General features: G+C 36.8%; 1 protein-coding gene across 4 annotated transcripts in view; it reads right to left on the bottom strand.

Annotated features, from left to right (window-relative positions):
- CASK (calcium/calmodulin dependent serine protein kinase) overlaps nucleotides 1-26,774 on the bottom strand; it is a 196,511-nt gene that overhangs the window by 115,723 nt on the left and 54,014 nt on the right. For all 4 annotated transcript variants that reach the window (XM_042810955.1, XM_042810956.1, XM_042810957.1 and 1 more), the window contains exons 2-3: nucleotides 22,896-23,008; nucleotides 948-1,053 (exon numbers count right to left, since the gene is read on the bottom strand). In XM_042810955.1, coding sequence (XP_042666889.1) covers nucleotides 948-1,053; nucleotides 22,896-23,008 — 219 coding nt within the window. The remainder of the gene's footprint in view (nucleotides 1-947; nucleotides 1,054-22,895; nucleotides 23,009-26,774) is intronic.

The following is a 26,774-nucleotide window of genomic DNA, read 5'->3' as shown; positions in this document are numbered from 1 at the left end:
TCTCATTTTCTATCACTCTAAGCTCCTAGCATGGTAAACAGAAGCAAAACCTATTTTCCATTTTAAAATCCTGTTAATTGTCAGAGCATGTCTCCTCAAGGTGTACATTATTTCATAATAGGATAATGAAAGCCTCTTGCTCCACGTTTTGTGATTTACAACGTAAAACACAAAGCAAAAAAGTCAGTACTGAAACAAAACTTACAGAGAGGAAAGAAAAAACAACTATTTCAAAAAAATCTTATGTCTATAAACTTACCTGAAAAGATAGCAGAAGAGTTCAAGCAACAACTTTTAGCTTTATGTCGATTTTTTGCTCTTCCCACCTAACTTCCTTTGTCCCTTAGCAGTAAAACTAACACGTGCAAATTATTCTTAAAGCGCATATCTCAAATCAAATTCTTTATCTAGGGAGCATTCCAATTCAACCTAACACATGGGGCAGGACATGGCTTGCTCCAACATATGAAGATCAAATACATCAGAAAACTGAAGGCAAGAAGAGAAATTGAGGCGGTATTATCCCATATGCCCACAGACTGGTAATACATAAAAGGGGCAAAGCAGAATAAGAGTTGGAAGGTACAGAGAAGAGAAGGAGATCTGAACATGGAAGATGCACAAGTTAGCATTCTGCATGCCTGGTTTCATTAGATTCAATCATTTTTAACTCATTTTCTTGCGTAACATACTAGGGACGTTGCAGCCAAAAACGAACAGCAGGACTGTCTTTACAAAGCCACTCAGCAAACTAGTACTGGCCACTCAGACATCAGGACAGTGATTTTTTGTTTTTGGTTTTGTTTGCTACCACTTGCATATGTCTGAAAAGACTATTTTCACAGCACTCAGTACTTCTCAGCTACAAAACAAGCAGGTGGAAGCAGACATACTTTAAGGACTCTGTTTAGTAAATGACAACAAAGGAAGCAAAGAGAGAAACTTACAACTCAAAAACCATATAAAGCATTCCATCTGAGCTGTATGTCTCCAGCAGTTCAACAATATGAGGATGCTTCAGCATGTGACAAATACTGGCTTCTCTCTTTAGATCTGTGGAAGATAATAAATTAGTATGTTAGCTGTATATTCAAGCTGTTGATTACTAAATAAAAAAATAAAAATTTAACTATCAGAATATAACGTTTAGAAAAATGTACACCTCTGAAATTTACAATATGTTATTTAATCTTTATTAATAACATATTTGAGATTATACTTAATTGTTCTCATTCAAAATGTTTTAAGTTAACTCACATAGACCTCAAACGGTAAAACAAACAAACAAAAACTTAATCATCTTTCCTGAATTGACCAGTTAAAGATCTAGATCATAACCTGAAGAATTGTACTGCGATAAGTTCACTTTAAAGTCATATAAACACATATATGTATATAGACACATAATATGCATACACATGCTGTATATTTGCTGTTTTTATCCTAAATACTCTGTATCACTACGAAATTATCTCAAAATCTTTCAACACATTACAAAGAACTATTAAAATTTGGAGATCTCGAGTCCAATCCCTTTGCTTCAAGCAAGGCTTAAAGCAAGGCTTGTCCAGCTGGGTTTTGAACACATCCAAGAATGCAGGCTCTACAGCCTGCAACTTGTACTGAAGTCTGATTACTGTTAAACTGAAAAATGTGTTTTCTTATATTTAAATTTCCTGCACTCCTTTCATGATTAAAAAAGAAAATCACAATGTATGAAATTACACTGACATAAATCTTAATCAACATTCGATAGCTTGCATCTCTGCTGTAAATAAGAAAAGCAAAAACAGTGGAGAATAAAGAGCAGAAACCATTATAATATCTCTGTACACTTGAGAGATTTTGTTTTTGATCTAACAACACCCTTACTTCCTTTGAGTGCAAATAAATCCTTCTTCTATTATAGAAAAAAATCCAACAAACCACACAGAATTATTTTTCTTTCCACTTTAATGACAATATTTGATATCTGTGTTATTTAATCTTCCTGAAGCATTTTTTTCTTCTTTTTAACTTACCATCAGTATTCTAGAAAACTACCAAAATCTTAAATGGAGTCATGATGATTATATGGAAGAAAGGAAAATATCAGTCTGTAGTCTGAAGCAGATACTTTACTTTTCTGTTCACTTTTCATACAATGTTTCCTTGTTGGAGAAACACCTACAAATGTATTTATGGGAAAATATGAAGACAGTTTTTTGATAAGAAACTGTTCCAGTGATCCAAATGATATTTCAATAAAGAAATTCACGTACAGAGGTGAAGTTCTATTATCTAAGAAAGCAGCAGTCTTCATGTCTTCCATTATCTGAAGATGCTCATTATCTCAGTTTATACATCACAGTGACGCAGAGGAATTACTAACACCATTCTGTACCGTTTTGTTCCATCACTCTTAGACATCTAACACTAAACGATTACCAGCTCCTTTTCTAGAGAGTGAGGTTCCTCTCATCTTTCACTGAATTACACATCCAGCCTTTCCTAAACAGGAACACAGGTAAACATACTGAAGGATGTTTTAAGAGAGCAGCGATTCTGCGGATGACTATAATCTCCAGAAAATATGGCAATTTTATTTTGTCTCTTAGTGTCTAAGGATGTTAGCAGTACCACACTTCACCATGGTATCTGATACCTATTTTTATACAGAAAATGAAAATCCAACAGCAAACCGCAGAAACTTCCGCTTTATTTATAGGCAAGAATTGTGTTCAAAATAGTTTATTTTGACTGCTTACTCTATTAATTTATTGTGGTACCTATACATATATTTAGAAGGAAAGGAGAACTATGAAGAAGAAAATAACACATGCTGCGATTTACCTCATTCATCTGTGCAATACACCACTAGTGAAACAACTGCTTACTGTCTGAGCAACAGCAACAGAGAAAGGAGAAGCAGAATGTGGAAAATACGGTTTCTGAGCATGAAAGCAAATAAACACAGGTCACAGAACAAGGCTTTGGTATGACTACAGGGGCTTGGGGCTAAAAACAGAACAAAGCCCTATTTTAAAAACAGCAGGAAGTAGTTTAACAAAGGACCTATTAGAGAGGAAGAAAATTAGGTACAGAGACCAACACACACCACATTGATTCAGAGAAGCCACAAGTCAGAAAAGGGGTGACGTATTCTGAGGTCCATCTGGACTCTGACCCGAATGTCAAAAGATGCTATACTTAAGAAGGGAAAGGAGAAAGAAAGTCAGAAATGGCGAGTACATCTCATTCTTTTCACTTAACCTACATCGCCTGCTCATTCCTTTATCGAACGTTGAGTTAAATTTCAACTCCACATGTTCCTCAAGTGGTAACTGAAATCCCAAGAAATTGCAGATATTGTTCAGCTCTGAAGAGAATCTAAAACCAAGCTGAAGTTTGGGCTGCAAACATGTGACCTAAGATGTCCCCAGAAAAATCACACTATTCTCTTGTGAGTTGCCTTATTATCAGTATCTTAGTATTCTGATCATCACATAAGAATACTGTTTATTTCCTGTGAAGTTTTCTGAACCTCTAGGTATTTTTCCTGCTCATCCTGAGCCAAAACATGCCTTCCTCCTAACACCCAAAAGAGCTTCAGGTCACCTCAAGAATCTGCCAACAGATTAAGTCAGCTTTAAGGGGCATGGGGTGGCATGTACCATTTACTAATGGCATACCACCTTATGTTTTGAACATTATCTTTCACTAATAAACTAATTTTAGCCAAACAAACATACCTTACAGCAAGAAAAGCATAAGCTTTAAAAACTTCTCTGCCAACACCATGAAATGCGTTTTTATGTATCTTTAGTGCTTTGTTTAACTACGGGTAAACTGCTTGCTTAAAACACTTCTATATATTTCATACAGTGAGAATGTAATTACATATAATTATAATAGATATCGCAGAACTAAGTTTTAAAAAGAAATAAGTTTACTTATTTATTTTTGCATCAGAAAATTTATTCCTGTTTTGACCATCTATCAAAATCCATGAATTAACGTCACTGTAATCCAGTGAAGATTTCAAAACTTTTCATGGCTGTAAACTGCAGATAGTAACACCACAGTCTGTGAGCTAGTTAACCACAAGCACATCTCATTTTTATTTTGGGTCAGGAATATACTCTTGAAGCACATCTCCAAGTCATTGCACCTACTATCCTTTGGTATGCATCCCAGAGAAGTTGATGTCCACTCCAGCAAGACACAACTAAACTAACTTACGTACTTCAGAAATGTGCTCGATGCACTCCAGTCATTCAGGCCACAAGGTCAGACTAGTCATATCTCAAAGTTTGTTCTCTGAAGTGTGTACAATACAGATGCTAGTACCTTGGTACCAACTGCTTCAACTCTGCAAATAAATTGGCATTAGTCTTGTAGTAGGTTAGCTTTGGCTAGCAACTAAACTCTCACCCGCATTCTTGCTCACTCTTCCCCAACTAGCAAGATGAAGGGATTAAACAGGAAGAGTTCAAGAAAGCATGTGGGTTGAGAAAAAGATGGAGATATTGTTCACCAGTAACTATAGTCAACAATAAAAAAAAAAAAAACATGACTTGGCAAAATTCATTTTCTGCGTGTAAGTCAGCAAGAAAGAACCAGTGATGTTTCTGCCCCATAGATCATTCATTTATTTCCTGCATGGGAGAAAATTTCCCTTTCTCTTAACCAAAAATGCAGTGTCCTCGTGTGTCAGATATGCAACAGATATCTCACTGAATGCTTAGATATCACCAAGTAATGTCTCCTGGCCTCAACAAGCAGTAAAAACTTTCCTGCTACCCCTGCCATGCATTTTGGGGTGGTTAAAGCTCCACAGCAGCCAAGCTGATCTGTTTGCTGTTCCTCTTTATCCCATGCATGTTCTTCTGCTCCACTGTGAAGCAGCCTAGAGCTTGTCATATCACACACTAAACCACTTTGGGGTGTTCCCACTGGCTCTGTCCTAGTGTGTGAAATGATCATACAGAAACTGGCATAAAATCAAGGTCAGGAATATGGAAGGAGGAAACATGGCCATGAAAGCCAGCACTATGAGCTGCTTAGGATGTTGCAAAATGTAAGAATAAGCATACAAACACACCTTTTGCTGCATAAACATCAAATCCTATACTTTATAATCTATAATCTATCAGCTTTCAAACACATTAAAAAAAAAGAAAGAAATAAACATAGCTCACAAATGGCTCTTGATACAAAAAACCTGGCAATCAACAATTTCAATGACAATGTAGATGATCAATCTTCAATATTTTTCTCTTAAGGCTACTATGAAAAAAAAGGGGGTGGAGGTGAGGTGGGAGAAGGGACAAAAAGAAAATGCAGTTAACATTTAATACTTAGAAACCAGATTGCACTTCTTCTATGCAGAAACTTTTAGAAATCTCAGTTTCATGAAATCAAACTTTACAGATGTTATTAAATTCAGAATAACTTTTTTCTGTTCTATTCTTTCTCAGTGTTTAGATGTAAATATAAACGTAATAACGGACTTTCATGTTGAGCTGGATATCGTCGGACACTTAAGAAGCTAGTTCTCTTCCAGTTCACACTCCATCAGCTATGAAGAACACAAAATTGGTTCTCAAAAACCACTTCTCTCTCATAACTTCCAGTACAGCCACCAGACTTGTCTAGAATCACATATCTAACAGACATGGTAAGTTGGTTTGCGTCCATGAAAACAAAATTTCCCTTCTTTTATTCATTTCCTCATTTTTATTGGAATATAAGCAATGTTTCAAGTAGAAGATGATGTATTTGAATAATGAATCAACTTGAACTAATAAGAAAGTGTTTAAGAATGTATGAAAGAGTATTAACAGCTGCCTATTACAGATAATTAAACACATTTGTTTCAATTAATTAAATAATCATTCTTAGCAATTTTTACAAAAAGCACACCGTAATCTTTCTCAAACAAGAATAAGCCCATATCTTTCATCTGAAATTTTACACATTCTATGTCCTCAAGTATTACTCTATCACAGCAGGTTTAACGAGGTAGGAGAACAGAGGAAGAAGACAAGAACAGCAGGATTTCCTTAATAATTTTTCTGTTTTGTCTGTATGTTTTTTAGGTTAACAGTCTATATTCCAAAACAGTGTTAGTGGTTCTCTTGGCTGCTCAGCAGCAGCTTCAACAGTGCGTCAAAACACAAGTAGGAGGACTGTGATAATCAGAATTAGTTTTATAAAACCCATAAATTAATATAAAACAGAGGAAGGAGGGTTCTCTCTGTCAGAAGTTTGGACATTCAAACAGAAGTGGAGGATTGCTGAAGACTGTTAGAAGACTCTTCTGTAAAATCATCTAAAACATTTTCTTTTTCCTATCCTTATTCTGCTTTCAATAATTAATGAAAGGAAATCAGTCACTGACTAAGATATGATCAATCACATAATTAAAGTGCATTTACTGCTAATAACTATATTACACTAAATCGCATGTTGCTACCAGGTATGCAGCACTGCATAAAGATCTGAAACAACACCTTTCCAATTACCATGGACCACACTGTTACATTGCAAACAGCAATTTTAAACACTTCATGAAAACACAATGAATTTTTTAACAGAGCTAAGTGTAAGGGTGTGCAGCAGCTGTTCAGTCAGAATGTGTTCTGAAATTTCTTAAAAAGAGGAAAAAAAAAAATAGTTAAAACACAAAGTGCACATCTGGTAAAAGAATGCTACATGTTTGAAGTGGCAAAATGCTCAACCCGCAAAGTTAAAATGGCCTTCTGTACTGACAGATTTTTTAGATAGCCTGTCTAAAAAAGCTGATAATTTCATAATCAAGTCCTACTTCTCTTTCTTCCCCGCAATTCGCCAATTTTACAGCTTCAAGTCAACATGACTGCTTACAGATTGCTCACTAGGTGGCGACATAGTTCTTACTTTGATCTGGTATATCCACAGCAACTGAACACAGACGCTATCAGCATTTATTTAGCTGTATAGAGCTTTCTGTTCACCCAGTCTAATGCTGCTAATCTGGTTAACAATGAATTCAGACCTAAGAATAAAAACGAATGTATTCCATTTTAAATAATTAAGATGCAGCCAGGGCTAAGCAAGATGTAGCAGAACCTTCTCTCCTGCAAGCTTAACAAGTCATTCCAAGCTGATGATTACACAGGTTGCCTCTTGTGCTGCACGCTGTGATAACTGCATTACACAACTGTAACAAATTTAAACACAGCACTGCTGCTGTAAGCCAGAAGTTTCCCCAGTAATTCACAGAACTTAACAGCAATGTACTTATTGTTTTGAAGTCCAGCAAAAAGATCTGAAAATGTAGCGCTTGCAAATAGTTTGTTGAAATCACTGGAATTTCTGCTGTTCCAAGTTTACACCAGATTATGTGTTCTCATCCCAATCACTCCCACTCCCAGAATTTTTTTTTTTTTTTGCTTCAGGAGCGTGCATGTGCATGGATGTGTTTAAGTGTTCTCTTCAGCCTTTGGTTAGGCAATATAGGTATAGGAGATAGAATAGCTTGGGTTGGACAGAACCTCAAGGATCATCAAGCTCCAGCTCCTAACTTTGACAACTCTTCAATATTTTGACCAAAATTCTTCCAGGCAATTCAGGTTAGCTAAAGGTCAGACTATGTGTTCCTTTAACTGAGTTTTCAGAAGAGAGAACAACGTTTACATTAAATAAGTGCCCTCAAAGACAGCATTATCACAAAAAGAATGTTAGTTAATCGTTTATAATTAAAAGTTACTTGCTTACAATCCTACTTCCAGCCATACTTCCAGCCTTCCTTTTGTTTGAAATGAGTTTTCTTCTGTAGCTTAGTTTTTACCTGAACACAGTAACATGGAAATTTACCCTAATAACAACAAAGAATCTCAGTTTTACAAGAAGTCTGGAATCTGGAATACACAAAGGAAATCTATCCTTACCAGACTGAGCTAATGCAGGCAAACTGTCCTTACTTCTGTTCTAGGAAAAGTTAAAGAAGCCATGAGACTGCTGCTACTGAACACTATCATCCAGAAACAGAGAGTCCAGAGTCACTCAGAAAACACAATCAGTTGTCCTGGATGCCTGTCATACAGACAAAAATTAGTTGCTTGTTTGGATTAAAGCTTCTTTGGCCTAGAACTCCTGGGCTCTGTATAAGCAACACTAAATCAGTTGCTCACTGATATCAGAAATGGACTGGTACAGCATTAGAGCCCAGACAACCAAGGAAAAGCTGAATTGAAAATATCAATCTGCTCTGACAGAATTGATTCTACAATGCCAGGTAGCTCAGATAAGGACAGCATTTTAGTTGTGGTAGCAAAACATGCAGGACAGGTTACTTTGAAGTTTTTCTCAGGTAATTTAATGCAAATCGCACTGTATGTCACTGAACCAGGCTGAGTACCAAAAGCTCGTTCCATATCAAACTCTATGAACAGAATCAACAAGGCACTGAGGAGAAAGACGCTGAGATAACTATCTGACCATTTTTTAGGATGATATAAATTCTCACTAACTAGGAGGTCCTGTAGACTGGTGTATTAGCCCTAAAGAAAAAATACCTTAAGAAAAACTTTACTTGTGTTCATTAACACACCAATGTCAGAAACCAGTAAACTCCTTCAAAGCAGCAGTAATCTAAATTATAAATATGTAAAGGGTGAGTGCCAGAAAGATGGAGTCAGGCCCTTCTCAGTGACGTCCAATGATAGAACAAGGGGCAATGGGTGCAAGCTGGAACACAAGAGGTTCCACATAAATACAAAAAAAAAAACTTCTTGGTGAGGGCAACAGAGCAGTGGAATGGGCTGCCCAGAGAGGTTGTGGGGTCTCCTTCTCTGTAGACATTGAAAGCCTGCCTGGACACATTCCTGTGTGATCTAATCAAGGCATTCCTGCTGAGGCAGGGGGATTGGACTAGGTGATCTTTAGAGGTTCCTTCCAACATTCTGTGATTCTGTGAAATCAGAAAAAGCCAGTTTTGTTTTGCTGCACTTCTGTATGTGCTTCCTTTTGTGATTATTACCAAAAGTTATGGACTTTTTTTTTCTTTCTTTTGTTAATTGACCCACTATAAAACAAGTTTTTTAGAAGTGTGCACATCAGTTCAGTAATCAAAAAGACAACGCTACAGAATGTATCATTTACCAGCTTTTTCAGGATTTTGTACCAAGAAAATAACAAAATGTCATCTGAACTTGTTACTTCCACATGTTCACGAAATACTTCTATGTACTTCCTATTAAGCACAGTACTTTTTCCCTTCCTCCATCCCCACTTTCCTTTTGACGCTTGTGTAGTTGCAATAGTCTTTTCAAGCCTCTGAAATCTGTCCCCTTCAAACATCTCTCTCCTTTTTATTCCACAATAATTAAATACTACTACTTAAACTAGTGCCACCGAGCTCAAATCTTGTCATGTCACACCTCCTGTAGGAATAAGGCTTTAACTTGTCTTGTATTGTACAACTGACAGATGCAACATATCCACACGAGGAATCTATCCAATGACAATTTTGTAAAGTAATTTGAATGCTATTTCAATTAAAGGCCATCTGAAAAGTGTTTTCTTTCAAAACATACACATGAGTATAATGATACTCAAGGGACAATTCTTCATCAGTCCACATATGAAGAGTTTATTACCCTCATTTCACCAAAGAATTAAGAAAACAGTACTGCGTTTCTTTTATTTTTTGGTGATGAGTGAAGATAAAAAAAATATCTGGAACTCTTACTTGGCCAAAATGAGTTAAAAACAAAACAAAACAACAAACAGTTCAGTCAGCTAATTCTACCAGTGCAACCTGGAATTGTATCAGAAAGCAGGAGGTACAGGCTTGGAAGCACACCTGCACTGCTTTTTAACTAATTTCTGAGAATCTTCCAACCTTTCTGAAACTCAAGAATCCCAAAGTAATAATTTACAGCAGCTTCCTTCACTGTTGCAGGGTATTTTGAGGGAATGACATCAACCTATAACACCCTGAAATAACTAGATGGGGATAATGGATTAGTCTCCCCTTTTGACAGAGCAAAGGTTATTTTAAGTGCTCACACTCATAGAACAGAATGAACATTATTTGTGTGTAAAGGAAAGGCCTGACTCAAATTTCTTCCAACTAACCTGCCCTATCTCATTTCTGCATGTTCAGCATGATAGCTGCTTTCTTTCTTTAGTATCCAAATAGTAGAGATGATTAAATAAGGTTAGAACAGGATATTTTAAATTCTGTCCACTTATTTTGTTCTTATGTGCAAGAACAACCAGAAGCTTGTATCAGGATTAAGTGGTCAAAAGATACACCCACTCCTATCTTTTAGAGACTACCAAAATAGAGCAATTAATCATGATCTGTATACTCTGCAAAACAGAGGTCTATAAGAGGACTTAAAGAAACAGCTATTAGGGTTAAAAGAAAGAACTAAAACAGAAAGAACCAAACTTCATTTCCCTACAAGCTGAAAAAAAAAGTTTAAAAATCTGTCTCCTTTAAATATCACTAGGATAAAGAACTTCATTGACATGACAAGGTACTTAGAGATGTAAAACACAATACTTGCATAGGCTGCCTGAATTAAGAGACCACTGGCCCACTCCACAAGTTCTCTAGACCACTTTTCCTGCCTACACAACAAAATAAAAACTCTGTTTAAACATGTCAACACATGACTCACAGGCTGAGTATAGTACTGTCCAGATCCTGAAAATAATCTGAAGCACAGTTGCACAAGATGCACTCCTTATCCTTCCCCAAAGGAAGTAAATGCTAGTTCATAGTCTGACATTCCCTCCTTCGGTAATCTCTCCTGGTGAAACAAGTTGTTCTGGTCTCATGCTGTACAACCACTTGAATTTTCCAGAGCACTGCAGTAGACAGAGGAACATTAGACACTGAGTTAGGGATAGGAGTTCTCACTACTCCTAACCCTACCTCTAGAGTGGGGATGATTATCTGTGATTAGAAATAAAAATCAAATTTAAAAATCCACATGTTGTTATTCAGGTTTTATATGCATGTGCAACAATATTAAAAGCCAGATCAAGTCCAGCAGAATTTATTAGTTTACATGCAAAACAGCTATACTGCTTCAGAGCATGATGATACAGTATCTTCCAGTCAATACCTGAATTAATAAACAGTGATGGACTTGTGCTAGGTCCATGCAAAGTCACTTAAAAGTCACAGCGACCCTGATTCTAGCCCAGCTAAACACAAGCTGTGGATATGCTAATAAACAGTCCCAGAGTGGCAACAGGGTGCCAAGAAACTGATGCTGATACTTTGCAAAAGGGTCAGCTCTGGAATGATGCTAAGACAGAACTCACAAAGCTCGACAAATACAAAGTCATTGTGCATGTTTTACATATCCACATCCCTTCTTACACATCCAACTGTACCTATTACAGGACTTCTTACTAGCTACACCCAGTACTCGGCCTGCATTTACCAAAAGAAAAACAGTATTTGGCTGCTTCAATCATCTTGCTATAAAAAAAATCTTCATCCATTAACAACTAATTAGGGAAACAGAGCCTCAGAGTATACAGACATTCATACAGCTCATACATATCCCATGTTTTGTCACACACTACGACAAATTTGGAAAGTCTGTTTGTAATTACTAGGTAAAATGATTTTATAATACAAGAACTGCATTATAACATTCTTAAGATAGAAAAACATTGAAGCTCTCAACATTTTTTTAAACCTTTGAACCATTAGCACTGAAACTGAACCTAAAGCTTTCCATCTTGCAATTTTCTTGAAATGTGATTCATTAAATCATCCTTCATCTTCACTTCTCCAAGTGCCACAGAAAATAACGAAACTGGGATCCATTTAAATTTTTTCTTACCACAAGCAGTACTTATCAAGTGATGCTTTTACTGTCTTAAGTACAGTCACAGACAAAAGTACAACGTGCTGCTAGCAATGAATATTATAATCAAAGAATGGTAGCAACAGACAACAACGTCCCTATCATAAGAATTAATTTTCTAGAGGTTTTGCAAAAATATGTGCCTAAAGTTGAAAAGGTTATATGCCAGATTAAACTTTGAAGACAGTTACAATGGCCCATGGATTTCAACGTGAGCACTCAGCTTTAACTTACTCTGTATAGATGAGAATGTAGAAATTTAACAATTTCTCCCTTAGACTATTTTCTTTGTTTCGCTTTTAACTGCAAATTCATCTTCCAATTCTCACAACGCAGATAATATTCATGTGACAAAAATGCCATATGAATGAAATCTGCTTCATCTCTAGACTGAAAATGGATTTAAATATCCAAATTACAAGAAAGTTCAAAAATCTGCTCCTGCTTTTTGTATACACACATCCCTCACTACTTTAAGACATCTGCAGTACACTCATTGCTCTAAGTTACAAGACCTTCAGCAAAAACTTATCTTTGAGTTGGACTGAGAGGAGTAAGTAATTAAAATCTGCTGAACAGTGGTCTTGGACGTTAATATAAATTATCAGCATAGTATCTGATAAAAGAGGAAAAAAAAAATAGTTTTCTATAATCTTTGAAGATCTAACAAGCCATGGAGTTGCAAGAAGAGCCAGCAGGGACCTGTGCAGTCATCAGGCTTAAGAAAAAACACCTAGAACAGTTTGATTGTTTTTATAAGCTTTCTTGAAGTCTGATTACATGAACTACGCCATCCTTTTTGAAAACTGTTCAGATGGCTGAAATACATTACACTGCTTTAACAACTCAAACAAGCCACCTGGCCTCATATCATTCTTCTGATACAGCCTTTGTGCAATAACCTACAGAGCAAATGAAAGCAACAATTTGTATTTTGATAATGAACAACGTAAGTTATTCTACACAACCAAAGCCAGTCCTTTTTTGTTTTTGTTTTCAGTGATGTTACAATGGCTGTCATGCTACAGAACCACATAACCGCACCAGAATGCAATACATAATTCTCAATGCCTACAGAGAAGTCCAAAAACAAAACAGAAAGCAGGCACTAGATCACTGTAAATTTTTGATTTAGATATTGTCTAGGGACAATAACCCAGCTTACACTTCTTGATGGTCCATGCTACCAGTTGTGCTTGCTCAGCAAGTTGCAAAACGAAAACCCTGACAGCATCACTAAAACAGTTTTTCTTTTTTTCCTGATAGCATTTTAATTTAAGTTTCACTGGTTTATTCACTCGTGATTGCCACAATGTACTAGTGACTGTAAACAATGGATATGCCTTCCTGAAAGTTGTCACTGTATCAAAACCAGCTCTAAAGCTCTTTTCTGCAATATTTCTAAACACTAAAGCAGAATATATCTGATTTTATAAACAACCTCATCATTAAAGATACTAATTTTAACACTAGTTGGCACTGCTTGGAATACCTAAGTAATGTAGAATGTAGAAAGTATTGTAGTATGTAGAAGTTTTCAATATGCATGGTATTTTTATATTAAAAGCCATAGAATAGTATTTTTTCCCCCTCACATTGTTGCATATCTTGGCATGTATGTGCGTGCCCTCAACCCTGATTACCATGCCCTGAAGCAGTGAGTAGCCCCGACTGTTTTAACAGCCAAAAATTCATCAAAAGTTGTTATGACTTATGCTCCACAGAATGAAATTATTAAATAAAACGGATTCAAGGTAGACATTTCTACTATGCTGTAAACAGTGAAGGAATGTGAAAGGAATACAGCAGTAACTCTGGGCTGAACTCCAGCTGTACTTCCCTTTAATTAATTTACTCCAGCATTACCTGACAGCAGCACATGCCCACGTCTTAAAATAGGACAGTGAAAAACAAGATTAGCAAAGACTGAAAAGAGAAAGAGTGAAATCCTTCGGAATGTAGTGGGGCATGCACTAGGTTGCCCCTAGTTGGGCTGCACTATGCCTAAGTATCCAGGTGCTGATGGCAGGGTCCTGCAGCAATGGTCTCTACGGGCAGAGACCAGGGCCTGCCCCTGGCTGGCCACAGCAAGCTATAGATGGCTCCACAACAGACCGAAATTAAGCTCATGACCTGTAGCATCTCTGAACCAAAGGACTTCACCTCTCCCCTCTGGAAAAATATTCAAGAGAAGGCAGTATAGACTCCAAAATTCCAACCAAAAACAAAACAAAACTGAACAAGTCTAGAGCAAGAGAAGCAAGGAGATTATTAAAAACGTACAGGAGGAGAGAGCAAGGGCTGGAGCTGATTATATGTGTTGTTACTGATGATACAAAAACAGTAAACCTAAACCGAATGAATCACCTTAGAAAACCAGGCAGTGCCCTTGAGAAAAGCTAGTCACATGGATAACCTCACATCCATAAACAAAACATGGCCAAACTGAGAAATTCCTTGTTAATGCTATCTTCTGTCTGCAGTTTCTCCAGTTATTTTCCTTGCTTGTTATTTAAGACAAAAATGAAAAACAGACAATGCTTACGAGCTGTTCAGGAAAGAACTGTGGAGCAACCATTGCTAGTTACAAGTGCTTCTACACTTCCTACTCCAACCTCAGTTTGCATTCCTGTGTTAAACAGAGCCACTGATAATCACTAGAAGTGAACCTCTCATTTATTTTGTAAGTATCCTAGACTGGTTTATTGCCTCAGACTCTAGACATATAACATACAGAAATATTTTCCTCTGAAGTCAGTATCAAAATCCCTGGCAGAATATTCAAACAACATTCACATATGCTTTTCCCTTAACAAGGCGATTCTTTAAACGTGACAACATTTTAAACAAGGAAGCAAGCCAATTAAAAAGAAATTAAAGATTATGAGACTTAGTGTACAAGATCTCACATTTTTCCCCACCTTGAATGAAAACGGTTCTGTTCAGGTCAGAAAAGTACCAAAGCCATTGCAAATGAAGCAGTAGGAACGTACAGCAAGGAATCTGGGTTGAAAAAACAGGACTTTCCCTCCCCCCCTCAGCAGCAAGGAGCTGTGAAATCAGCTCAGCCAGCCTTTCTGAGGTGGTGAGGGAGGAGACGCAAAGCAGTGAGACTCACCCACACACAGCATAGACGGTAACTGGCACCTAATAATCCTAGATGTTAGCATGCTGTATTTCCAGGGCTTAACAGTTTCTTCCCCTGTTTTTCTTCCTAAAAGATAAGCTTCTGAGAGAAAGAAATGGTAGGTGCTCTATTGATACATAGCACTATAAGAATAGCGCAAAACTACAGCAGCAGAGACGAAAAGCTTCTCTCCAAATACGTCAACCCCACTTGTCCAACCCTGTGCCAGAAACAGAAGCTCCAGTTTGTCACAGATTTTCAAAAACAACTAAGAGGACAAAAGAGAATACAGTGATGGCAACCTGCAGAGATCTGGAAACATGGATGTGAAATACATACATATTTTAATACAGTTCCATATGGCGGTAACATTGGACTCAAATGCATGCTTGATTTGGCAAAAGACAATATATTTGTGGCAATTTAAGCAACACAGTACTTCATAAGCCATCTTCACTATTTATGACATTACAAACTAAAGCAATATTTACACCAGCTTCTCCAACTGTTAATTGTCGATATACAACAAGCAATATTAAAGACGACAGATACTAAGAAATCTACAAAAATTGGTTCTCTCACAGTAGATCAAACAATGTATCTTTTAACAACTTTAATTTGTCAGTCTTCCTAGCAAACAGAAGAAATAAAGAGGCTTAGATTTCATATTGCTGAATTTGCCAGTAGCTTTCTGGGGAATGTGGAATATATCTGAAATTCCTCAGTTGTGCAAAGTATTAAAAATAAACCCTTCATTATACAATTTAACAAATTTTAAAGTGTTGTGAATGAACAAAACATCACCTTTTTGCATCAATCTCATTTGCAATCAGGATTTTTCTTCTAGAACAACTTCAAAAAAGAAAAACTTTGACTACTGAATATTTTAGGCAAACTACATACATAGTAATCTTCTCCCCAACCAAGAAGCATGCCTTGAATCATATTTGTGTACAAAGTGATTTTAAAATTCCATCTCCAAGAAAAATCTCTGCCATAGATTTTTAAGTAAACCAACTATACATCACAGTACTTTTATTTACCAATTTACTTACTGTCACTGTGTGTATTTCTAGGTTGGATTCATATTAGGAAATCAAGCACACAGTATACAACCTATATAAGTAAGCTATCCAGGTATCCCTGATAAGTGCCTTCATTAAAATAAATGGCTTGCAGCTGGAAAAAGACACACCAGTAAGTCCTGTTTCAGAGTGCTAAAAGTGTAATACACTGAACTGTAAAAAATGGAAATCTCCTCCAGCCTTCGGCATAAAAAAAATTGCTATGCCATAACCCTATGAAAATGCAAGCGTCTTGCAATGCTTAGTTAGATAAAATTTAGTATTCTTATCCTTTTATCTTGTAGGTACTTAAGTGAACAAAGTGTTTTAAAACCATATACTTTCTATTCCACTACTGCAAAGGGGGAATGACAGTTTTCCAGTTAAGTTTCTAGTGTCACTTACTATACATGTAGCAGTATTTAAATCTAGAATTATGTTGAAATTCAATGCAGCATACAAGATAAAACTGAATTCATATAACGTGCATTAATTAAATTTTATTTTTAATCTTAAATTTAGCTGTATATGTAATGCTTGTATCTCACTTCCTATTAAAATTATTAACATACTGGAAGACAGCTGACATGATAGTATTTTACTCTGACACAATATGATTACAGTGGCAGATAAAAAGCAGAAAGTCTTTAAGAAACAGAAGTTTATCATTCTCTTCAGAATCTTCAAGTCTTTGATTTATTTGAAATTGAAATTCAACTCTTCATTGAGAAGCTAAAAATCATCGATTCTCTTCTGTTAGTATCCTTCATAAACTGTCTTACAAGGTAGATTCTAAGCGACAAATATTTCTATCCGCTTTGGTATCAAGATAACTTGATTGTTCCTCTTAAACATTGCTTTCCTTCTATTGAAAAGATTTTCTATGCTAAAAAGAATAAGACATTTTTCCCACAGAGCACCCCTCATCCTGGAGAACACAGCTATTGATTGGCAATTCACAAGTGGACTAAAGCCACCAAATGACACAAGATGGATACCTGTACATTTGTGCAATTCAACATGTGCTAATTTTATCTACATTATTTCTCACAATTGGCATACTGAAAATTCCCCAAGCTTCAGAAATTGTGAGCTTTCTTCTCAGAGTTTCCCTGTTCTTCCACACAATGACATACTATGGAGATTTCAACTTCTACATACTTTATGCATTAATTACAAATATTTTATGATAGAGATGGCTAGACTGGAAGTTTCCACAAAAATCAGTGTTCACTTTTTGTAACTGCAGCATGGATCAAAACAGCCTGTCACCGGTCTTTACTGTTACCATTATTTTCCTTTAATTTTTCAGATGGAAGACCAAATAGCTGGTAGAAAGATTCTGCTACATGTTTTAGTTTTAGCAAACTTCTCTTACTGTTTGTCACAAGTGCACATTCAGTCAATTGATGTACAAAATTAAGAGCTCCTATTTACAAATACAGATACAACTTTCAACCACAGCGCAACATGTATGAATATTATCATGAATAGAAGTACACATCTTATCTTACACATCAAAAAGATGCCTCTATTTTATAAGCTATTACTTAGAAGGTCCATCAGTGTTTGCTAATGCTTCTTTGCTTCTGCAAATTTCCACTGCCTATTGGTCAAAACACTGTTTATACATAATCTAGGAAAAGTACCAGTACATGCAGAATAGCCCTAAATAGAAAGTAGATCGTTTGCTGGAAAATTAACAAAGATGATGAGGACCCCATCCAAACTTTCACATGAACTATGAAAAGTACAAAAGAATAGGAGACTGTAGATCACAAGCCCTGACATTGCTCTTCTGGAAAAAAGACTTCAGACAAGATTTTCACCGGATATAAACTATAGCAGGCAAAAATCACAAAACTTAAGTACTGAATTTTTGCCAGAGCTTCCTGCTTTACTGGCAGAACACAGGTTTATCATTCTAACATTAACGCATTTCTAGAATAGTGATGGTGAATAGGGACAATTATTTATCACATTGCAGTAACATTTCCTCTCTGAAAGAGTGGTCGGGCACTGGAATGGGCTGCCCAGGGAGGTGGTGGAATCACAGACCCTGGAGGTGTTCAAGGAACGCTTGGACATTGTGTTGAGCGATGTGGTTTAGCGAGAACTATTGGTGATGGTTGGACTGGGTAATCTTGTAGGTCTTTTCCAACCTTAGTGATTCTGTGACACATTTTCAGTTTCAGAAAATAACAATAACTAAAGAGTCAAAGAAGGGTCATACTGGATCAACGAATTAACAACAGAAATTGCATCTCAGCTGCCATTACTCTCATATTGACTGTGTAAAACCTGAACAGAACACATGCTTGCATGCAAACAGAAAATATTTGAAAATACAGCTGACACTTATTAGCTTCCCTATGCTTGTAACCAGCCTGTATTATGGCAAGCACAGTTAGAAGCCTATTTCTGGACAACTATTGGCAAGCATCACAATTAGTTAGATGAGTACAGGCTGTGTACAAAGACAGAAGTGTTTTGGAAAGCATTTTCATTTTTCAGAACAGAAACTGGATATACCTCATGTATTTTGTACAGAGATTAAAGACAGCGCTGTTTAAGAATGAAGATTTGAGAGCATATTTTTAAAGCATATTTTTTACATTAATTCAAATTCTGAATTTGTTATGCAAAGAGGGTTAATAAATACACCTTTACCATTTGCCTCATCATACCTGAAAAAGCTCCAGGCTTTACTTACTACTATATGAATGCCAAAGTAGTCATATCTTTCTTTCTTCCATTCCAGTCTAGATTTTTCTTGCATTTTGAGCAAGAAGACAAACATAACTAAACTATAATTAAACTAGGGTCTCAAACAAGAAGAATGTTGATAGTTTACACGATAAAACTTAGTTTACACATCTACAGAAGCACAGATACAATGGTGTGTGGGGTGAAGGAAGCCCACATAATGCCCTGCTCAGCTTCTCCTAGGCTCATCACAGGAGAATCAACTGCTCACAAGACCAGAAGAGCACAGGGGCACAAGAGCAGGCAGAAACCTCTAATAAGGTCACAGAGGACAGGATAACAGAGTTCCTCACAGAGCAGTCCCAGGAGAGTTTCAGCCTTGTTGGCCCAACATGAAACCCACTACGGGAATTCACCCAGAGCAGCCCTCCAGATCATCATTTAGAATAAGGAGGCTGCTGCCAACATGTGTTAAGACACATTATGAGATGCAGGGGAAGAGCACTCTGATATTACATGACATGTTTTGATTTATTCAGAGAAAGATCAAAGGTAGTCAAATTGAGATTTAGGGAGAAAGAAGTGTGATAAAAGAGGAACATAAAAATAAAAGAGCCCATTCACATGTAAGAAAGCCTTGTGCACAATCATTGCAGTCTGCCCTGTCTCGTCATTAATCTACATCTTCAACTGTTTTCCCCTATGTACACCTATGTGCATGTGGCTCTGTGGTGCCAGCGTCTGGAGCAAACAATTGCGTGAGTGAGCACAAGATCACCAGCAGAGACCAAGTAAGACAAGCTGACGTGTAGGTGAAGGGCTCTGAGAGCAACAGGGTTGGTGTGTCTCCAAGGGACAGCTCTGGGTGTGAAAGCACCAGCACCTGTGTCTGAGTCCAGCTGCTAGGATGGAACAACCCTATACAGGTGTATTTTGCTCAACTACGCGGAGGAACATGAGACCAGTGCTTGTGGGAGAGCTTTTTCTCTTGTGTAACATGCATGCCTGCTAGGAACACAATTTCAGTGTGGGATGGAGCTACAAATGCGGAGCTGCAGCAATATCTTTCAGGATGTTAGACTCAGCATGATATATTTTCTTTTAACAGATATGCTATGAAATTTAAGCTTATGGCTTATTTTGGAGGGGAGATTACTTTGATGAGTTTGATTACTTACCAATGAAGAGTCTTCTAGACTTAAAAACTACAGTTTACTGTACATTTATAATTCATGCTTAAACTACTCATCAAGAAGTATATATAAACTAAAGCACTGAAAAAGATAATTTAACACCTGAAGGGAATAAGAAAAAAGTTGAACAGTCAATTCTTTATCTAATGTAATGTCCTCTTTACAGCAAGGACACATTGCTGGTTTATGTTCATGGCCATGTGGAATCCCAGGTCCTTTTCTGGCACACTGCTTTTCAGCTGATGCCAGTCTTGTTTCACCCCAATGGCAGGACTTTGCACATCCCCTCGCTTGGATTTCAAAAGGTTCCTGTCTACCCCTTTCTCCAGCCTGTCTAGCTCCCTCTGGATGGCAGCACTACCCTCTGGTATATCAGTCACTCCTCCTACTTTACCGCCATCTGCAGACTTGCTGAGGGCACATCCTGTCTCATCATCCATGCCATTAATAAGGATATTAAACAAGACTGGACCTTATGTTAACCCTGGGAGTACACTGCTAGTTATTTCTCCAACTTGACTTTAGAACACCTAACTAAAAGCAAGATATCCAAGTCATGCAGAGAAAAATAAAAAGAAAATTCATGGGATACAAGGAACAGTAGAATATATGAACAGTCAAAAGGAAACTAATGTCAACTGTAACAAATTCAGATATAAGAAAAATGTTGGTTTTTTTTTTTTTTTTTTATAAAATTTATTTGTTTTTTTTATATCAACTACGAGTTGTGTTTGAAAAGAAATTTACACTGTTTTTTATGATATCTCAGTGATTAAAATAGCTTACAAAGTATCAGGTCTTCTCCCATATGAATCCTCTAAATAGAACAGTATAAGACATTTTCATGTATTTCTAAAAATATTCAAACTTCACATTTTGTGTGTTTTCATTTCTATGAAAGCATCATGAGTTGTAGTAAAATCCTTCAGCATGTAAAATAGCCAGCACTAACCCAGTAGATCATGCAGCCACTTGAACAGTGATTAAATGTCAACTGACTTCATTAATACGGTTAAATTACATCACTACAGAGGTTGAAGATACACAGTGTTCAAGACCACGAATACTAATAGTTAAATTCAATAGAATTAATCTAAATTAAACTTGTTAGCTGTCAGGAGTTGTCGCATGGAATTTTTTTTTCTTCTATTAATAATCCATTGCAAAGATGCACATACACTTAAGATCTGTGTCCATATGCATCCTACATGTTAAAAGTCTTACAGAAAACTCATGGAAATAACGTTACACTGGATAAAAGTTTGCCTTGCAAGCTCTATCCCATACCACAAATGCTCATGTTAGCACTGATTGATAAACACAGATTAGTCTATAGTACTTGATTTTTCAAAGCTTGATTTGCTTTTGTTATTGTGGTAAGGCAGGTTCGCTAATGTAAGAAATAAGTATTTAGACCAACAATCAGTCTTTCTTGTAAAATATGTACCGTGTTCAACTTCCTCACAAGCTCAAAATCTCCATACTTGCTGCCTAATATAGACTGTTACTGAATGGAGCCATCCATGTCGAAATAGCCCTTCCTTCAGACTTCTCTGTAATGAAAACAAAGAGCTCCAAGTCTTTTTGAGGAGTTGTTCCCTGGACTTGCAGGATCAAAATAAAATATAACCTGAAGAAAAGGAAGTTTTAGAGCATAGCAGACTGAGTGAAGTTGACTTTACAAGTCATCTTCTTCAGGTATTTTCCTTGGCTTATGATTGACAGTTGCCCCATTCTCCCACTCCTGTGTATCAGAGAAAGACTGTGCATGGCAAAGCTGTAAAGAGATAAACCTCAAAATGATCTTGCAGAGGACAACTCTGAATTACAGCATGTTCCATGTTACCATTCAATTGCAGCATACGCTTCAATGTAATTTACAAATACTACTTCCTCCTGCTCAGTTATATAATTTTCATTTTATCTAAGTATCACTACGCTGGCTGCAAGTCATGGCTCTCCCCCAGCGTGTTGAAGGAATGCCCTACCTAAAATAAGCTTAATGTATTCAAAAGAAAAAATAATATGCTTTTGAAATACAAGCCCCAAACCTGGACTGAATACGGGTCCACAAGAAAAGAAAAGGAAATACACATGATGGAAGGAGTCTGCGATTCCTCTTGTCTGTTTATCTGATACAATACTTGTTCCAGGTTCACTTACATAACTTACGTATCCTAATATTCTAAAACTAATGCATAACAATTCAAAAACCTTAGGAACAACCCACCTGCCCCCCAAAAATTCACCTAGAATCAAACTAACAAAAACCCACAAAAAAAAAAAAAACCCAAATGACACACTAAACACAGAAACTGTTTATCATCAACTAAATCAATGACTTGCCAGCTTGAATAATAACTATATCAGTATAAAATGCATGGAATGGAAAAAACAAATATAAGCATAATCCCAAGGAGAAAACGTGAACATGAACAGCTTCCTGAATTTCTTCAGTGAAACTACAATTACTGTTGGCTTATTCTTTCTTCATAATCAGCTCTTGAGCTTTTTTGTACTACTTCTCCCTTTTGGTGCCATTTCTTAATGGCACCAAAAGGCTGAATTTGTTAGGAAAAGATATACTCCTGTAAAGGTGGAAATGTGTCCTAAGTCTCAACAGTTGTTAAAATACGGTTGAGATGAAGACTAGAATAGAGACAGAATTTATTGTTTTTAGAAATCTGTACCAGAATACCCTAGAATGCACCAAAGTATTACAGAACATGTAGCTTATGTTCTGTTTGAGAAGGGCTAGGAAAAGATGCTAGCAGTAACATTATCTCAATTTGAATAAAATTCTCAGGTAAATTTGAAACAGAACTTGAGAATTACTTCAAATCAAACTAGACATTAAGTTTGATATCAAATTTGTTAAAATTAGTATAAAACTGGCAAACCAAAAAGCAGCTTGCTTACAATTTGCTCCATTTCCTGTTCTTACCTTCTGTGCTTAATCCAGGACTTGAAGTGAATTTTGCTACATCGACAATCTTTACAGCAAACTGTTGCCCTGTTTCCCTGTTGATGCATCGCCGCACAACACTGAATGGACCCCTGAAACAAATGCACAAAAAAAAAAAAGCAATAAATAATCCACTTTCTTCAATGCAGTGAGCTATAATGTCATTACTTTTGCACAAAATTTAAATTCCACCATAATATTAGAATACAGTATTTAAACAATCTTGTACCTCTCGTCCACGCTGCCCATTAACCATAAAACGTAATTTTAACTATAAGCTAAAGAACACTAAATGAGCTTTAGGTTTACTACAGTAAAGGAAGCTCAAATATATTTTCTTATCCAACCAAGAAAGGCAAAACTATTGGAAGCAGTGTGTAATGTACGGCATTATTATCACATTTTAAAGGGAATTCACTTTGATGCACAGCTCACATAGGGAAAGATGTAAATGATTATAATGTGAATTGCGGACTTTCTAAACCATTTCTTACTTGAGTATTATGCTTACTTTATACTCTAATGGATCACATTTTGCAGCCTGTATTCATCTTGCTGATTTCCAAAAAGAAAATTCTACAGGGATGACTTCAGAATTTGACTCAGTATCTAGCTTTCAGTCCTAAGCTTGAGTTTAGAAATCACAATTATTTGAAACAACTGAAAGCAGGTTCTTTACCAACAATGATAAACAATATTGCTAAGCCACACTGCCCTGATTTCTCTGCTTTACACACGCTACTTAAAGCTTATTTGGCACTGCTAAATATGAACATCTTCTATTACAATACTTCACAATTCCACAAAAGCTTATGATTTTCTCTCATCCTTAGAGCTATAAAAATCACACAAAGGTTTATCAAAATTTGTTCAGATGTTATTATTGCACTCAATTAACAAACAGCTGCTCAAAACTGACATGACATGTGCCAAAACACAGGTTAGAGCAATGGTACCCCTAAGAAGGGATTGTACTTAAGTACAGACTTATTTATAAATGGCTTTTGGTAGTCCTTCACATACCAGATGATGCTAGGAATGAACTTTTTTTTTTTTTTTTTTTTTACCCTTTACAAAGCCTGTACTCCCATAGCTAAAATACATTTTGCACACTTTTTAAAAAACATATTTGCAAGTATTTCCTGACATAGGATGATTTCTGACACAGAATACTCATACTAGATCAGAATGTAAACATTCACAATTAAGGATGATATTTCTTACCACAATTACATGTGTGTGAATTACGCTGATGCACTTAGACACGACGTCTATGAAAAAAAACTAGTTTCTTGCCCCTTTTCTGGCTCCTAATGTATAATGAAATCCCCAAACCTGATGACTGTTTTCTTCTTCTCTGTACGCATAACCCACTGCTATTCTGTATTTAGTAACCAATGGTTGCCAAAAGTATTTTTAAAGGATACTCAATTAAGACTCTGAACACACAGAAATCCATTTACATCTCTAAGGCTCAACTAATTTCCTCTGCTATCTTAGGAATAAAGTTATTGACTTGAATCCCCCCATGAGTCAAGAAGTAATTCATACAGATCAGTGTTACCTTATTGTGTTCACTCTTTAAGAATCTCAAAGTAAAGCTTCTTATAAATAGTAAAAAACAAAACAAAAAACAAGACATTTAAATTATGATAAATTGAAAACATTTCAAAGTCTAAACTACAGCTTTGGAATAATATCAGCCATACTTTTCAGTCACAATTACAATAAATTGCTAGACATTAGATGTATTTAGATTTTTTTTCCTCATCCTCATTACCTCATCCTCATCAGTTTTACATACAAAAATTTTCTGAAGCTACTAAATGTAGCATTTATTCTCATCTGACACAGTATGGTAGATTACTGGAGTGGAGAAAAGCCTCATGAGAGCACCATACCCTTACTTGCAGGTAGATCCCGACCTTCTGTTCACTGATGCAACTACAGAAACACTATGAATATAAATTTTCCTTCCTATTGACTAAGGTATTTCTAGTTTTCCTGGTTTCCTCAAGTCTGAGCTGGAGAACTTGCCTATCCGCTTGAATATGCATTCTATAAATCAAGTCTTGGACAAAAAAAATAAACATTTTATACAATTCTCTAACAGAGAGGACAAAAGTAGTCATTCCAGTTTTAATTTTTTTACAGCCATATTTAAACTTAGCTATACTTCATAAACAGTCCTCTCTACCTAGTACGATAAATATCAGAGTCACAAGTAAATCAAAGCCGCTACAAAGCACAGAAGACAAGAACTCAATGGTGCTCACAGCAATTTAGAATATCTCCTAGAAATCAAAAGATTTTTAAATGTAATCTGAAGATCGACCTGTTTACAAGCTTCAGATTTCCATCTTTTTCAAAACTGGCTCTCTCATATTCAAGTCACAAACAGCCTCGAATAGCATATACATTATGACTACATGTTAGATGAACACATCCCATGACAGAAGCAGAACAATAAAGGCTTGAAGTTTCACATTTTAAATAATTTGTTATCCCTTGGATATTTAATGCATTAATGATAGGCACCCTTATGATTTAAGCAGACACCATTGCTTCCACATGACAACATAAAGGAATTTAAAAATAAATTATGGTTGCAGTTAGCTTTATGACATCTTAGTATGAAAAAATTCTATGGTGGATGAAGTTGTGAAGCTGCTATCCATCGTATTTGAAAAGTCATAGCAGTCTGGTGAAGCTCTCACTGACTGGAAAAGGGAAAACATTTTCAAGAAAGGAACTACAGGCCAGTTAGTCTCACCTTTGTGCCTGGCAAGATCAAGGAGTAGATCCTCCTGAAGGCTCTTAGCACATGGAAAATAAAGATGAGATGATTGGCAGTAACCAGCATAGATTCACTGAGGGCAAGTCGTACCTAATAAACTCTGTGGACTCTCATGATGGAGTTACAGCATCAGTGGATAAAGGAAGAGCAATTGACATCATCCACTTGGAATTGTGCAAAACATTTGACGCCATGTGCATGACATCCTGGATGTCATGGAAAAATGGATTTGATAAATGGACCAATTGCTGGATAAAGAATTGGCTGGATGGTTGCACTCAAAGAGTTGCTGTCAACAGCTCCGTGTCCAAGTGGAGATCAGTGACGAGTAGCCTTCCTCAGGGATTGGTGCTGAGACTGGTGTTATTTAACATCTTTGTAGGTGATATGGACAGTGCAATTGAGTGTACCCTCAGCAAGTTTGCAGACGACATTGAGTGGTGCAGTTGACATGCTAAAGGGAAGGGATGCCATTCAGAGGGACCTTGACAGGTGGACCCAAGCCAACCACATGAAGTTCAACAAGACCAAGGACAAGGTCCTGCAAGTAGGTCAGGGCAATACCAAGCACATATATAGGTTGGGCAGAGAATGGCCAGAGAGTAGCCCTGAGAAGATAGACTGGGGAGTGTGAAAGATTCAGCATGAGCCAGAAACTTGCTCTTGTAGCCCAGAATGCCAACCGCATCCTGAGTTGCATCAAGAGAAGCATGACCAGTTGGTCAGGCGAGGTGATTCTGTCCTTCTACTCTGCTCTCATGAGAACCACGTGGAATACTGCATCCAGTTCTGGAGCCCAAACCACAAGACATCGAGCTGCTGGAGCAGGTGCAGAGGAAGGCCATGAAAATGTTCAAAGAGCCCAATGAAGACAGGCCGTGAGAGCTGGGGTGCTTCAACCTGAGGAAGAGAAGGCTCTGGGGGGAACTTACAGTGGCCTTCCAGTACCTGAAGGGGACTATAGCAAAGCTAAGGAGGGACTTTTTAGAAGGGCATGTAGTAACAGCACAAGGAGAAATGGATTTAAACTGAAAGAGGGTAGCTTTAAACTAGATATTAGG

Source organism: Centrocercus urophasianus, unplaced genomic scaffold, assembly GCF_019232065.1.
Source record: "Centrocercus urophasianus isolate 14NV4802_14NV808 unplaced genomic scaffold, USGS_Curo_1.0 seq_12, whole genome shotgun sequence".
Taxonomy (NCBI): Eukaryota; Metazoa; Chordata; class Aves; order Galliformes; family Phasianidae; genus Centrocercus; species Centrocercus urophasianus.
Note: the sequence above shows the minus strand (reverse complement) of the source record. Positions and strands in the feature narration are given on the sequence as shown.